Source organism: Hippoglossus hippoglossus, chromosome 15, assembly GCF_009819705.1.
Source record: "Hippoglossus hippoglossus isolate fHipHip1 chromosome 15, fHipHip1.pri, whole genome shotgun sequence".
NCBI lineage: Eukaryota > Metazoa > Chordata > Actinopteri > Pleuronectiformes > Pleuronectidae > Hippoglossus > Hippoglossus hippoglossus.
Genome location: NC_047165.1, coordinates 8,754,409 through 8,771,048, shown reverse-complemented (window position 1 = coordinate 8,771,048; position 16,640 = coordinate 8,754,409). Strand labels below are relative to the sequence as shown.

At 44.1% G+C, this 16,640-nt stretch overlaps 1 protein-coding gene across 8 annotated transcripts in view; it reads left to right on the top strand.

Annotated features, from left to right (window-relative positions):
- LOC117775111 (transcription factor COE3) overlaps positions 1-12,616 on the top strand; it is a 69,098-nt gene extending 56,482 nt beyond the window's left edge. For 4 of the 8 annotated variants that reach the window (XM_034607970.1, XM_034607972.1, XM_034607969.1 and 1 more), the window contains exons 11-16: positions 2,588-2,676; positions 7,695-7,760; positions 7,981-8,152; positions 8,543-8,728; positions 9,167-9,334; positions 10,701-12,616. In XM_034607970.1, coding sequence (XP_034463861.1) covers positions 2,588-2,676; positions 7,695-7,760; positions 7,981-8,152; positions 8,543-8,728; positions 9,167-9,334; positions 10,701-10,732 — 713 coding nt within the window. In that variant the 3' untranslated portion in view covers positions 10,733-12,616. The remainder of the gene's footprint in view (positions 1-2,587; positions 2,677-7,694; positions 7,761-7,980; positions 8,153-8,542; positions 8,729-9,166; positions 9,335-10,700) is intronic. The other 4 variants (XM_034607974.1, XM_034607976.1, XM_034607975.1 and 1 more) reach the window with 2 other exon arrangements.
- Positions 12,617-16,640: the final 4,024 nt, after the last annotated feature.

The following is a 16,640-nucleotide window of genomic DNA, read 5'->3' as shown; positions in this document are numbered from 1 at the left end:
TCACTGTGTGTGGTGTAAGAGGAGTCGTCCCAATGATTCTTGTAAAAGCTCCGAGGGTGAAAGAAAATCTTTGCTCGCGAGGAAAAATGTGCGGAGCAATGCGATGAATACACACATAACGCATTTATTGTCCAGATTGAATATAAGTGCTCAGTATATATCATCAGCGGCTCTTACAGGATTATTGACATTGTCTGTGTCCGTCTGCACCAGTGTACATGCTATGACTACAAAACTGTCAACTCATCAACTGACAGCACCGTTTAGCGCTAATGCAAGTCTCCATCAGCTGTCAAAAGCATTTGCATGAAATCAATAGCAGATGGCGGTCTGTGTCACCAATTTCATTACGCCGGGGTTGTTACAAAGATCATCTCCATGATAGATGAGACGGCGACATGTCGACATGTGGGGATCATGCCTGACGCTTGGACGGCGGCTGCAGAACCCCGAGCCGTGTTTTAAAACCCAGCTCGAGTGGGAATAACATATTTGTTCACGTGGTCGCATTTAATTTCCCACATGCAAACATTGAATACAACATATGAACTTCACAAACACTGATGAATTAAATCCCTAAACTTTTAAGACGACGGGATATCCCACCCTCCAAATCACGTTGATCATAATTTCTCAGCGTCATTATCATTGGCGAGGCCCATCAAACACGGCACCTCTCCCAACCTCGGTGTCGTCCTGTACTGTACGCCTCTCCGGCTGTGTTCCCAGCATGCCTGGCGGGTTGTGTAGGCCCCAGCTGAGGCAGAGGACAGGAGAGCGTGATGTATCACCCTAAGAGAGCCCACTGACAGCCTCTGATGATGGATGGCCTGATTATGGAGTGCTTTTTACACATACACAATTTACATCACACTGAGCAGCGGGGTCTGGCAGGGCTGACATGCACATACACTCTCGCAGCCGGGCACGTGCACTTACACACACAGACGCCGATATGCATGCTCCGGTGTGTACACATGTATGAGTCTACCACAGTGCATAGATAAGAAAGGAGGTGGAAATAACAAAAGAAAGGGGGCAAATTCCTCGCTACAGCCTTGTCATGTACGATCAATACGGCAGATCAATCCTTTATTAAGGAGAAGATGGCGTCCCCCCCCCCCCCACCCCACCACATTCCGAAGCAGACCTTTTGTCGTTTCGGGACGCATGATGACATGTCAAATCAGATTTCCAGCAGTGTATGTTGTGGCGTGGTGTGTATTCAGGTGTGCTGGGAGTAACAGGGCTGGATACCACTGTATTTGCGAGCTAGATCCTCAGTATCGATTAGCACCCTGCATTGTCCATGCTTGAACACATAATTGCTCCATTTGATCACGGTCGAGCTGGCAATTACTGTATTCAGGTTTTGGCAAAAGTGGTGCACGTGTACAGTGTGTGTGCTGCATGCATGCGTGAGTAGGTACAGTGTGTGTGTGTGTGTGTGTGAGCATGCCGGAGTGTGTATTTAGATGAGAGGGAACAAAAGAAAGACTGAGAAACGTAAATGTTCATTTTCCTGCTGCGACTGCCCGGCTTGTGCTTCAGTGGCCCTGCCTGGGTGCGCGTGCGGGGGGGCGTTCGCTTGCTTTCACATTCTCTGGTGTTCAGCAGGTTCAGCGAGCTGTGCGGTGTTAATGCTGAAATTACATGCTGAGTAATGAGTGATGGGCCAAATTACAGGCTGAACAATGAATAGAGGCAGGCAGCTCTTATTAGTCTCCATAGAAAGCCATTGATTTATGAAGCGCCTTGCTCGGCGGAGTTACTCTCCTGAAAATGATATCTACATTGAGAAGTGATGTTCTCTATTAAGTCGTTCCTTCCCCCTTTACACTGCTCTCTCCTCCTCCCCTCCGTCTCTCCCCTGCCCTCCCTCCATCCCTCCCGCCCTCGCCTCGTCCTGCCTATGAGTGTACACATGATTGTTTAGAATCAGGCGGAGCTGTAAGGAAGCCTTCAATTACCCATTAGGACTGTCAGACATAAAATGCCCCTGCTCTCACCAAAGTCTGGGTTATGATTCATTTACTTTGTGCCTCTGATTCATCGCCCAATATGCCTCGTGCCCCAGATTACTATTTGAGGGGTGGGAGAGATTAATGGCTGCATGGGATCTGTTGCCGTATTTCACGGGCCCAGTGTTGCAGTACAGTTGGTGCAGACGGGTGAAATGACAGCAACCTACACTAGATCAATGTGTGGACAGCCTTTCACAGATTATTAAAGCTCTGTTAGATTAAAAGACCCCTGCTATGTAGTTTGCTTTTAGTCAATATTCCCAAGCAGATAAAAAGGGGGAGGGTCCCTGTGAAACGATTCTCAGACCGATGTAGGCCATCATGGCTGTTAATGGAATAACACTTGGTGACACAAGTGTCAGAGGATCCCGTGTCATTTTCTATCGCCTGCCCCCCCGCGGAGCCACCGATGTTTCATAAAACCTTGTCTCATCCCTGAGGATTCTTTGAAATGAGGCATCCAGAAATGACTTCTCTCCTGCAAAGTCAGATCTCTCAATTAGTTTCTTCCAAAATAATCCGGAAACGTTTCCAATTCTCATCCTCCTTTCACTTTCTTTCAGCCCTGAATGAGCCGACCATCGACTACGGCTTCCAGAGGCTGCAGAAGGTCATCCCCAGACACCCCGGCGATCCTGAGAGGTTACCAAAGGTGGGTACACTGTCTCCGCAGCAGAGAGAGAGAAAGAAAGAAAAAAAAAAAGAAAGAGAGAGAGACAGAGCTGTCTGAGGCTTTAATACTCTCAATGTGACAAATACACAAAACATTACCATCGACACGGAGCACTGTGACCCCAAACCGTAACAGCTTTGCTTCACATATGTGGCTTACCCGCTAACCGGCGTGGTAATGGTATTGGTATTGTGTGCAGGGAGAGGCGTAAACTCTCTGTGTGGTAAAATAGCTCAATCAGGCGTTTTCCTCTCCAGTAGTCTGTGGAGATGGTAATCTGGTCAGAAACGACGTCTGCGCCCTCATTACCCCACTCATGTTTTCCTTTCATTTTCTGCAGCTCGATTTGGTTTAATCTTTTGTTTACAGAACCCTGTGCCGTAAACCCCCTAGTCTTACTGCAGCTAATAGACAAAGACTGCATGTTATTATGCTTTGGCTTTCTCATTGTTTTCTTTTGAACCTGGGTGAAGGAGTTGAAAGCCTCATCAGTTTGAGACACACTGGTGTGGCACACAAATAGGCTGCCACATTGAAAGACTGGAGCATGAAAATAAGGTGCACAGGTTTTTTTTTTTTCTTCTTCTTCTTCTTTTCCATTATTATTATTTCCTTCCACTGCAGAAACTCTTTGATTCTTTGACTCTTTTCATCATTCCCTTTGATTCCCTCGCTCTTTTCATTTCCTATTGATAAAATCTATCTGTGTGTTTTCACTAATTGCCACCCTGCCAGTAACCATTTTGGTGAGTGACATTCCAGATGTGTGAGGTGTAATAATATGACTGATTAGTGCGTTCGGAACCCCTCGGCATGTAGTAAAGTGGCGGCCACCTCGGAGTTTTAATAATATTGTAAAACCTTTAAAGACCTTATCTATTAAATCCCAGCATGCAACACAGCAATATCATTAAGGTCCAATGGACAATTTAATAAAGAACAGACTGTGTGGTGGCTATAGATGTTTGACCAAGGCAACGTGGAGAAATGGAACATCACAGCTAGTCCCTGGTTCAGTATATGAAGTGTTTCAATTAGACTCAATCCCCGTGGAGACAGGAAACAACACCCAGACATGAAATGTTACTCTAATTTCAACTGAGTACACTTACCTTTAATATCCACATGACTCCCTCTATCTCCGCGGGCATCACTGGTCAATCTAGGCGCACTATTTCTACGTTATAAAGTCACAGCGTCTTTGCGGAAAATCCACATCTGTGAAACAAAGAGAACAACAATGTTAAACACGGCTCTATTGCGAGAGAAAGCCCCGACTTTTTTTTCCTCGGGTACGCAGCGGCGTTGGCTGCGAGACAGATTTTGACACCGAACCCAAGATTAGTTTCCTGGGTGTGCGTATACTTAATATAGCACGGTCTCCCAGCCTTTGCATGAAACAATCACAGAGTGAGATGAAACCCTGCACTTCCAATAAACAACATAAATATTTGATTTGCTCTCTAATGGACCCAAATATGGGGTTCAGGGGGCATGTAAATGATCCCACCAAGTGATTCGTCATTGTTAAGCTTGCCATCTGAGGGTCAGCTCTCGGGGTCAAAAGCACATTCCCAATAAAACAGCCCGCGGCGTGCAGCGGCTGGCATGTACATTTGGAATGAGAACAGAAAACAGCATATAGAGAACAGCCATTACAGGGTGCAGGTGAGGTAGGGAGACTCTATAAAAAGAAGATAAAGCTGGAGGACGCGCGGTGTGCATTAGCGGAAAGGCAAATCGACACCAGGCCCACTCACCGCCTCTGCCCCCCCCCCCCCCTGACTTCACCCTTCAGTTGATAATATTACTGCGCTATTGATTTCCACCAGCCTTCTCCCTGGGACCAGTAAGACACGTGGTAATTGTGAGGAGACAGAAAGCCAATATGGGAGTGCTCATGGATAGCAAGGGATGCACGCTAATATTGTTGCTACACAGAGAAAAAAAGGGGGGAAGCTGCCTCTGATTGAAGTTTACCTCGTAATTCTAAGACAACATCGCAGATGACAGTCTGACCCTGTGGGAGGAGTGGAGATATAAAAATTCAATGCAAAGTCCAGGGTGAATATGAAAGTAATAAGTGTGAGCAGTCAAGTGATGAGAAGGGAGATTGGTTTGCGGGCATCGCGTTAAGTGAAGAGAGACTTTGGAATTCACCCTCCTTTTTAAGATCTTGTTATAAAACAATTTTCTATTCATAATATAAAAAAGACAATTTATAATACCATTTTGTGCCCTCTGGCAGTAATGGACAAATAGACTGGATATCACATTATATCACACTCAATTTCTCTCTTCTGTAACAAATTAGATTCATTATGAAATTAAAAGTGGAAACTCAATATTGTTTTATTATTAAGCTGATTGCTTTGGATTCTTTTCTTGGCCCCCAAAATGAGCATAAGCCCATTCTTTTCCAATTCTTTGTGTAATCCACAAGGAGAAAATATTACAAATGTGTTCATGTCAAGCAATTACCCATGTATTTAAATGAATCTCTCTTCCTGTGCTCTTTGAAGTACCTTCATCTAATGGCCCTATGCTTCTAAATGCATTCATTACCTCGGGCTAGAGCTAACAGAGTAATTGCCTTACAGTTTTAAAATGGCATTAGCACTCCAAGCTACATAACCTAGGCCCTCTTTTATTAACTGTGATAATATAAATACCACATCCATGTTAATCTAGTGCTTGAAGAATCACAGTCAGGCCACGTCGGTATTATTGTTAGATATTTTTTCATAACACGTCATTTGTTACGTTTTTTTTTTCTTTTCTTTTCTCTCCCCCCCCGTTTGCAATAACGTAACACGGCGTCTAAATCTGAGGTGATCTGTCATCTGAGCGGCGCCGTTTAAACAGTTGTTGAACACGGGACCTTTATGCAAAGCGAGCCAAACAATAGCAGAAAATCTGTCACGCATTTGTCACAGAACAACAGAAATCATTTGAGGCCTTTAATTGTTTCAATTTAACATGGTGCGTTCTGATATGTCTCCATGACAAGAAAGCCAATTACACTTATGCTAGAGTAGTATTGAGATTTACATGGAAATGCCCTCAGAACACTATTCCGTGTTAATCGTATTCACAGCATGAGCTGATACGCATGAAAGCATTTCGTCAGAAGAAAACAAACTTCTTCCTTGATTGGGTGCAGCACTTCTCATCATCCTCGGATATGACTAGGTTGCCACTTAAGCATAGCCCTGCGAGTCAGCTTGGTTAGTTAAGACACCACGCGGTAAACGACAGATTAAGGATGAGAGGCAATATCGTTTTCTCTCCTCCTTTTTCCAAGCTGTCCTTATGTCACTGCTGCAAAGTACCATATGGACAAGGAGGGAGAGGACGTTTTAAAGAGAATGAAACATGGCTTGCGAATGCGACAGTCTTAATTGCTTTAATTGTTGTTTAAAATTGAGAGCCATGTAGGAGATCTTGAAATATGATAGAATAGATTATTGGTAATTATTAACTGCAGACAAAAAGAAAGAAAACCACTTTATCTCACTCAGCAAGAGAGAGAGAAATCTGTTCTGCCTGATGAGAACACATCAAGACAGCTGGTCCTCTCATTTAGTCTACCTGCCTCACGACAACCATAATTCTTTATTTGTATGCAAACTAGATGCATGCAACGTTGAGCATACACACCAATTTCAGAGGTAAATGCCCATTCTAAGAGCCACCCATCCGGTAACGTGGGGTGGATTAAGCGATATGTTTCTATAAGAGAGCATGGCATACGCTGGAAGTGGCTTCTACAGTGATTCATCTTGATAAATCAAGGGCTGTGGTAGATATGCTCCTCAGGATGAAAGGGCCCATACACACGCTCCGTACACACTACATACGCCGTGCCTTGGAAATGCAGGCCAAGTCTTGGAGGCCGCTGTTTGAAGGCGCGAAGGCTGTGTTTACATTCATTTACGGCAGCTGCCGTCTTAATCCCACACTGCTATTGCCAAGTGATGGAACACTTCAGACAAATTACCGAGGCCCGCAAAAGAAAACATAGCGAATGTGGGAAGAAAACAAGCGCCATCTGAGATGTTTCTGGTGACAGATTTGCATTGCTTTTAACCAGGGTTCTAACAGCACAGTCGACAAATCTCTGCTCTACAGCAGGTGACAAGCAAGCATTTTAAAAAACACACGCAAAAGCCATGTCTGCAACTTGCCTTTGTCAGATTAAATGCACTCTAAAAGGAAGAGAGGGTTTTCATAGAGCATATTGCCTTCTGTATTATAGAAAACAAAGAGAGCAGTCTGCTTGCTTGAGAGGGATTTAATTGTAAGTGCTGAATTCAAAGAGCAGATAAAGACACACAAACGGGCCAAACCCCACCTAGCCGAGAGCCTGAAACAGAGTGGGGGGAACAGGATCTGGGGCCAACTCATTTTCAGTGTTAAGAGCCAAAGCAACACAGCTAATCCGCATTGTCAAGCGGGGGCAAGCATGCAGACATGGATAAGACCACATCCTGAGCATCCGTGTCCCCAAGGCACAAGCACCCAGCTCTTGCTGGATGGGAAGTCATTTGTGAAGTCCTTTGCAACATCCAGTCAAAGAGGTTAATTGAAAAATTCCTTAATGTCATTACAACAGAACTAGATTAACCCAGAGCTAATTCACTTTATTGTTCTGAAGAGAGGGGGACTCGGCGCTGAACTCCGGAGCAAACGTGAAGCCTAGAATCAGGGGTGAGGTGTTGTTTTTAAAGGACTATGCCAGTTTAATTAAGATAGGGAACATTATTCACTGCTCTGCATGGTTGGAAGGAGCAAAGTGGTGCCGCTGTAAAAATGCAGCCTCTAAAATCCGGGTGGCTTCTCATTCAGGCGGTTGAATTTATAAACATTTCGGAATATCGCCGCGGCCCTGCTGTGTAATGTTGTTTTGATATTTGTTTGTTACCGTAACAACAACTGGGGTCACAAACGTAATGCGGTCGGGTCTTAACATTTACTCTCCCTGTTTTGCTCATCAGGAGGTGTTACTGAAGAGGGCGGCCGATCTTGTTGAAGCCCTGTATGGAATGCCCCACAACAATCAGGTATGTGTCCACACAGCTGCTGCTCCGTGCAACGTACACCTCTGCTAAACAAGAAACCATTGAAAATTCACTGATACCATCACCAAAGGGTCTTTTCACCACTATATCTGGAACAATGCAGGCTACGTGCGCTGTGAGTTAACCATATAGCCATGAACCATGCATCAAAGCAAAGAAACATAAATAACAAAACCTCTGCTTTTCTCTTCTTGCACCTCAGGAGATCATTCTGAAGAGGGCAGCTGACATCGCCGAGGCCCTGTACAGCGTTCCTCGCAACCACAACCAGATCCCCTCGCTCGCTAACACAGCCTCCCACGGCATGATGGGAGTCAACTCCTTCAGCAGCCAGCTAGCAGTCAATGTGTCTGAGTCACAAGGGAACGACCAAGGTATGTGATTTTAGAGGTATATGGCTCCATAACTCAGTGGTTCTCAAAAGTGGGGTCCAGGGACCTGCGGGGGTTCCTTCAGGGGGTTTGAAGCAAAATGAGAAATAGTTAAATTTCACTCATTAAAATGGGAAAAAAAGAGAAAAAGATTGAAATATTGTTTTTGAACATTAGCCCCCATCCTCATTGGCAATATAGGGAGTTTAAGGGTCCAATTAAGTGCCAAAATCTTTTATTATTAAACTGGTATCATGTGCCGATTGGAAAATGTCCCGATTTGCAGCAGTAAAATGTCCATGATCATTTACTGAATATTTCTCTGGTAAACACTGTGCAGAGAGAATGGTATGAATGAGTTTCCCTCTCCATCTTTTCTTCCGTGTTATTCAGTGGGCTACAGCCGGAACACCAGCAGCGTGTCCCCCCGGGGCTACATCTCCAGCAGCACCCCGCAGCAGTCGAGCTACAACACCGTCAGCAACAGCATGAATGGCTACGGCAATGCCGGTATGAACCTGGGAGTGCCAAGCTCCCCTGGGTTCCTCAACGGATCCTCTGCCAACTCCCCATATGGAAGTGAGTAGCTTGCCACTATCACACGCTGTAGTAGCACTAAGCTGCTGCTGATTTAATTCCAGCTCCACACATTCGTTTTCACTTCTATGAATCACTTGTGACAGAGTTATAACGTTATTGATGGAGATAATATATTACTATTCATTCGCCGGGGCTTGTTGGGTTTTTAGTACTTCGGAGGACACGCATGTAGCCCGGGATGGAAGTTGTATTCGTTTTTATGTGTATTTCAACGTGTGCCACCTGTATTTGTTGAACCGGACAAGATGTTGACGGTAGGGGCCTGTGAGTACTGATCGTGTATCCCCCCCCCCATCTGACAGAAATACTATCCCAGCCTTACCTTAACTGCCCTCTCCCTCCTGAGCACCATACTCACAGCACGTTCTCACTCTCTCCCTCCCTCCTTCTCTCTTCCCTCCCCTGTCGTCTCCGCAGTTAAACAAAAGAGCGCCTTCGCCCCTGTGGTCCGACCCCAGGCCTCCCCACCCCCCTCCTGCACCAGCGCCAACGGCAACGGACTGCAAGGTGAGCCCCCCTCACCCCCTCATCCCTTCCCCACGGACTACTGGTCAGATACCGCTGCTCAGGCCTCTGTCCGGTTTGGTGAGGGATTAATCATTACAAATATATGCATTTTGACAGGCCAATTTACACCTTTCACTTCACACTCACACACACACACACACACACACACTGCACCACATACAGAGCATGTCTTCACACAACACACACACACACACACACACACACACACACACACACACACACACACACACACACACACACACAAATACAGCACTGCAAGCCTGGTCTCACATCTGTGCAAACACACATGCATCCTTGTTGCCCTTTCGTACAAATGATCTCTGATGTCGCAGGAAAAGACCTTCCCAGAATTGTTTTAGTAATTATGTTTATTAGGTTTTGTGCATGTGTCATGACCAACATGATTGCTTTGAAAACAAGCTTAGCCGTAGTGTGTGCCCCAAGATTAATAACATTGGGCTTAATGAAGTGGGAAATTAAAGTTCATCTTGCTACACGTTCATACTTATTAATACATGTTGTGCAGAAATTAATGAGCAATGCCTTTGCCATCATCTGCGCTGGCAAACTTAAAAGCATTTCAACCATGACTCTACAAATATACTCAGAGCAATATAATAATATATCATCCCAGCACTTCACTAGTCGCCTAATTGTTAAAACGTGTGAAAATACTGAATATATAAACTCTCGGGGTGAGGTACAGTTGCTAATGATATCCGAAGCAGATGGTCCTGGTAAAATAAGGGAAGCTACCTTTTGATCTCGCCTAATCTCTCTCGGATAATGACACGTCTTAGGGAAAGGGAAAGTGTGGGACTAATGCGCTGTGTAGTGCTGGGAGAGCGGAGGATGAGGAGAGACGAGGGGAGGAACAGGCAGCGAGAGGAGGAATCTGAGGAGCGCCTAGTGCTGTAGCATTGTGGCATTGTGGGAAGTGACCGTGTTGTTGCTCTGCCGTCACCACGGCCGCATCTCCAGGGAGTCTGGGCCACTGTTTGCCATTACCCCAACGCCAGGAGAAATATCACACATGGCAAGAGTGGCGTGCTGGGGGCTGAAATGTCAGAGCAGGAGGGAGGTTTTCAAACTCTGCCTGTTAGGGAGGATGTGCAGCAGCAGGCTGGTGGACACGGCAAACACTCACAGGCACATACGCAAACAGCCACATTAAGGCATGCATTCACGCACTTGGTGCACTGTCAGATGGCTGGACTTGCACACACATAGCCACACACACACACACCAACACACACACACACACACACACACACACACACACACACACACACACACACACACACACACACACACACATGCAACAGCACATCCATGCATGCAGTAAAATTTTCAAATTATTATCCAAACCTTGCTTTTAAGCCCAATAAGTTAACGTTGCTTCTCTTTCTCTCTTTCTCCGCAGCCATGTCCGGCCTGGTTGTCCCTCCAATGTAAATGCACTTTCATCATCTCAAGCACCAGTCTACCACTTCAGAGGACAACCCCCCCCCCCCCCCCCCCCCCCCCCCCCGCCCCTGTCCTCTGAACACACCACAAAAACGCTGGTGTAATGTATAGTCAACCGCTCGTTCTGTTTTTTTTTTAAAGATGAAGAACAAAAAAAAAAGAGAAGAATTTTTTGGTTTCTTTTAAATGACTTTCACCCCACCTACAGAACTAAAGGATTTCACAAGGAACAATACTTTTTCTGTGGGATGCTTTTTTTTTTTGTCGTCTGTATTCCCCCCCCCCCCCCCTCCCCTCAATTTTATCACCCTTGAAGAGGACGCGGGATGAAGAAGGGTTTATTTTGTATACCTGTCGGGTCGCGCCTCGGCCTCGGATCTGTCCAATCATCCAACACATTCAATACTGGAAGGGACTCTGTGGACTCACCATCTGGTTGTAAAGTAAAAACACTGATGTACAGTACATTTGCCAATGGACTTGTTTGCCTCAGAAATTGTTTTTGTTTTTCCCTTTTTTTCTGTTTCAACTCTCTTTTAATAGATTCACAGCAGTTGTGTGTCTTTATAATGTGACTTTTTTGTATTTTTACGTGTGAGGAAAAATTCACAGGGGCCAAGACAGTTTGAATTACAACTGGAAAAATATATGAGATATATAATGTAGAAAAATTGATCATAAAAGTACAACAAATGCGAGTAAAAAAAAAAAAGAAGAAAAAACGGGGTGGGGCCTGGGCGGGTAAGGATGTGTCATGTTTCATTCCTGCATTTTAACTTAAATTTTGTAATTTATTGTAGCTAGAAATCATCTTCAAAAGTAAAAAAAAAAAAAATCCACTTTGATTCAACAAGCACACTGACGTGTACAAAACACTGCTCTGTTGATGAATATGATGTACTTCCATGTCTAGAGCTTCCTTTTAAGCAAGTGTGTTTTGCCATGTTTTTCAACTTTTTTGCTAGCACTGTATATTAATGCATTCCTAGGCTACTGTGAAGTCTGTTTCTTGTTGATGAGGAGCAGTCTCCCCCTTCTAGCTCCAACTCCCTTATGTGTTTTATATGTGGTTAAAAATTGTAGACTATTGTGATATTGCCAAACTTGTGCTAAATATTTATACATCTGTCTTTTTCATGTTCTTTTAGATCGACAAAAAAACATTTGAAAAACAAAAATTAAAATCCATCGAGAATGTAGGAGTGTAGTAATTCATTGTCATATTTCTGTTCCAACACACACTTGCGCTCACTGAGGGAAATTTTGTAACATATCAACTATAAATAATGTATTTATCTCTGAAATTTTGTATATTGCTTTTCATTATGTATGTATTAATCGTCATGCCCTTAATATAGTGATGCAGCACAGATAATTCAGCCAAGAACTGTTGCCTTCATTTGTTTTCTTTTTGTATTTGATGAAATGCAATGTGCATATATTTCACGTGTATCCTCAAAAAATTTGTGTTACTCCGTCAAGACTCTCTGTCCATTTTTTTAAAGGGGAAGTCAAACTTCATTGTTTATTTTTATATTGATTTTAAATTATCTATACAGACCATTTTGGAGAAAACTTTGTTGGTTGTATTGTCAAATAAATTGTTTGTGACCCATATGATAGTTGTTAAGATCCAATAGAGACTAATGTGCATGAGGGACAACCTTGGAGATAAAAAAAACACTCCATTTGTGGTTGTACTTTTTTTCTGTTTTGTAGAATGTATAGAAGTCATTTTTACTCACCACTTATGACTCTGCCACATAGCTTACATGTGTTTACAGGGAAGAAAATTTAAAAATGTCAACATTTGGAATGGAAACAGAAATGAATAAGTGATGTTTTATTAAAATTTTCAGTAAAAACACACTAGCTCATCAACTGTGGACTTCTTCAGTTTCCAGTGCAGTTTGGCCGGCAGACAAACTGACGAGCAGGACAGAGAAGGTAGAAACTTGGGAGGACAAACCTGTGATTCGCCTGTAAGTTGTCGTGTTTGCCATGACTTTGCCATAGAGATAATTGTTTGATAACCTGTGGAAACGTGTAACATCCATAAAAGATGAAAACTGCTCTTCACTCACATTATTTCAACAAAGCACTCTGACACTGTTGCATATTCCTCCCGGTCTCTGTATCAGCATATCTGTGGCGCTTCAAAGCGTCATTGCAGTCATTCATAAACATTGCCAGCGTTTTATTCAAAGCACCCCAAATGGGGCTCATTCAAATCCCTCATTTTATTGCATTAAGCCACCTAGTTAATAAGGAATCAATACATTGAAAGAGCAAGGTTATCCTTTGTCTATAAGGGCTGGTATCGTTTTGAACCTCTTATAGTTTGAGCGCTGAAAGGGGGGCCACAGTGAAATCTATACTCATCAAGTGGGTCAAACCGAAGGAGAGAAGTGTTTGAGGGAAGAATAGTGGTTCCCCTTAAAAACAACTGAGCATCTTATCTGGCATCCTGAGCAGGTCACAAAATGTCAATTTCTCATCAAGGCAACATTGTCCGAGGCCACCTCTGCCTTTAATGCACAATTAAACGGCAGCCGATCCGAGTGGCAATCAACATATCACAGCTTATTATGTCAGCCGGCATGCACGGATCTCGCGGCGCGGGAGATAGTCGGCGAGTCGCTGATAGCGCAAAGGACAGATACACTCAAAAGAGCGATTTAATTTTCAGCTGCAATCGCCTCGTGCTTGAAATCATTCCCTCGATAATCCAATGTGTCTGATAACAATAGCCACACATCTGCTTCCTGACATTGTATTATCTGTTCAGATGCACATACACGGGTTCGGCTCTCTCGCCTTTGCTTACTGCTCTTTCCTCGCCATTATTCAATGACAAACCGCAGTTTATTTTAGTCCTAACTGCGGCAGCAAATGAAACCAAGGAAACTGTCTCTCGTCGCGGAAACAACAAAAACAGACACTGAGAGAGAGAGAGAGAAAAAAAAAGACGATATAATATTCTGAGGGTAAAAGTACAATAAAAAAATGACAAGTTTGCTCAGTTGTTGCCAGGTTTAAGAGCTCTGAAGCCTGGCAGGCAGGCTGGAGGTACAGTTTATCGTCTCAGCAAGTTTCACTGTACCCGACGAGCAGCCCCCGAGCTCTGCCACACCACTCAATCATCGTGAGAGCCTCTTTATTGGAGAACTCTAATGGCCACCCTCCACCATGATCTTAATGTGTGCATTAAATATTTATAAATCCTGGGTCAATAATGCCCCATAACCAGAGCCTGACAGACCCCCACCGTACCATGTGGCTGCCTCCCTCTCCGACACAGGCAAAGGTCAGGGGGTCACGCAATCAAAAGAGAGCGAGGCTTGCCACATCCATATGTTGCCACTCTTATCAAGACTTCCCTCAGTACTGGTTATCTGTCAAAGGAAAGAAATATTGAAAGCAATATCGATCTTAACTAGCCTTGTGTAGCCGAGGGCCACGCTTCAAACATCTGCTCGTGCATTGTTATATTTCAAAAAAACCCTCCTCTCAAAAAAATATAAGCCCGAGCGCTAATATTGAACATCTCGCCGTCTGCCAGAGCATGACTAATATCCCCGTTATTGAGAAGCATCAGCCAATGTTTTTTTTTAAAAAGTTGATATATATATTTATGCAATAAAAACATTAGTGCCGTGTTAATTGCGTGACCTGGCATCTGCGGGGGCGAATCAGTGGCTTTTACATGAGCATGTCCAGGGCTGCGCTCCTGTGCTGTTCAGGTGAAAGATTGTGCTCCGGTGATAGCGCGCACAAAAGAGCAGCCGGACAATGAGCCAGTCAATGGAGAGCTCCAGTTGAAAGAGCCACAATGGCCGTGCATGCTGGGAATTGGGCTGGATGATATAAAGGAATGAAACCTTCATTGAGGCCATGGAGGACAAGCATTCAGAAAAGAGGTTTTGTTTGCTCTTTATCAATCTGCCGTTTCCCATGAGGAAAAACAATTCAAACTGACCTTAAAAGGGGAATATTACCTTACGCGCATCCACTCCCTATGTAACTCTCGTCGGGGGGGACTTATACATTCACACTTAATTGATGCTCGTGCGATAATACCTTCGTGCCAGCGTGTGTACAGTATTAAGACGGGCCGTAAAACTAAAAGGTGGATCGTGGTTTGTCTTGTGGGCTCGATGGGCAGTGCTGAGAAGTACTTTTTAAGGATTTGCTCTCGGACAGACAGGATTTGTGTAACCGCTGAGCGATGTGTTTTGTGCAGGAGAAGAAGAAGAAAGAAAAAAAAAAGAGGCAGCTGCAACTCCCGTGAAGTTTACACACGAGTAGGATACTGCTGCTGTGACTCATAAAAACTTCACTGGCAACCAGAGATCATAACTTTGGGTTCACGATGAATCAATATAGGGAATCTGACCTTTTTTGAACAATTTCACATTTGAATCAAAAACAGGGAATCTGACCTTTTTTTTTTTTTCCCAAAAAAAAGGAGAAGTCCCAGATTAGTCTCCTGTCTGTGAATTGGTACATCAGATAAGAGGCGGCTCCCCTGCTACCGTACACTGGGAGTCTGCAGTGCAACGAGACCTCCAGAACCTTGGAAAGATTTCCACTTCACTCACCGCAGTAGAGGAGGATGAGCAACGTATCTCGGTGCTTTAAAATCCATTAAACTTGTATTTGGGTGTCATCTGATACTTCATCAATGTTTCAGTGCACCTCAAACCCACAAATACGGGATTCACCCCTGGTGGAAATACAGTATTCACCGTATTTCCCCTCTATGAACTTCGCTTTGTCCAAAGAACACTACACTGTGAAGATTGCCTAGTCAGAGAGTGTTAGTCCACAGCGATAAAATAATATCACCAGAACTGTATTTTCTGCCACAGTCTCCACCACATAGAGCTCCTTTCATAGCACCGCTCTGTAGTGCTTTGTCCAGTAGTTCTGGATATGATATCATCTATTAATAATGTATTGGCAATGGATTACATAAAAAGGGAGCAGAAATAACATCCAATATTCATGCCCCCTGAGCTTGACTGTGTCCAATCCGTTTGGCCCATAAAACCTTAGCCCCATTTCCATATCCGCTGTGGGTCACGACAGGTCTGCCGCACAAAGGCGCACAGAACAGCTCAACTCAGGAAAAGGGCAGTAAAAATCGGGTGGATTTCTGAACCCTTATGAAACAGGCCCCCCTTTGGAAAAAAAAAAAAAGTGAAAAAGCCCTTTTCCGATTTCAGCGCCTGTGAAAAACCTGGTACTGTATTTCCCTCTTTAATTGTGCCACTTGAGAAATTGACGTGCCTCTGAAACATGGCATGAATCTCACAGTTATTGCAGTCCCCTTGGCAGGGAATGTTGATACAACATCTGCATGCTATAGAAAGTAATGGAAGTAGCAGAGGTGGCAGCTGCAACTCTACAGGAAGTGTGCCATTTTCAGGCAGTGCTGCTGTGAGAACCACTAACTGCCAGCCTGGTCTTGCAGGCGGCTCTGATTGCCAGGACACTATGACAAACACGCAGGGGCTGGGAGTGTTGCATCCTGGGGGATGACAGCTTCTGTTTGATTGTCAATAAGGCTCATTAGCAGAAAAAATTGAGAATGTGAAAAGAGATTAAATGGCTTGAGACAGGGTCCCCCTCATGTTTCATTACAGAGGATTTATCAGAGCTTTTATTTCATCCATTCCGCACAAAAAGGACAAATAATCACTTATTGCTTCCCCCTTAAAAAAAAAAGTGAAAAGCTGCAGCGAAATGTACATGTTTTAAAAAAAATGTACACATTCCATATATTGTAATTCCAGCGATGCCGTCCAACAAATGCTAATCGAGCCCTTTGGACACCGTCCACACCTCGCGTGGAACCTCTCCGCTCCTCCTCTGGATTCCGAGCGACTCTCAT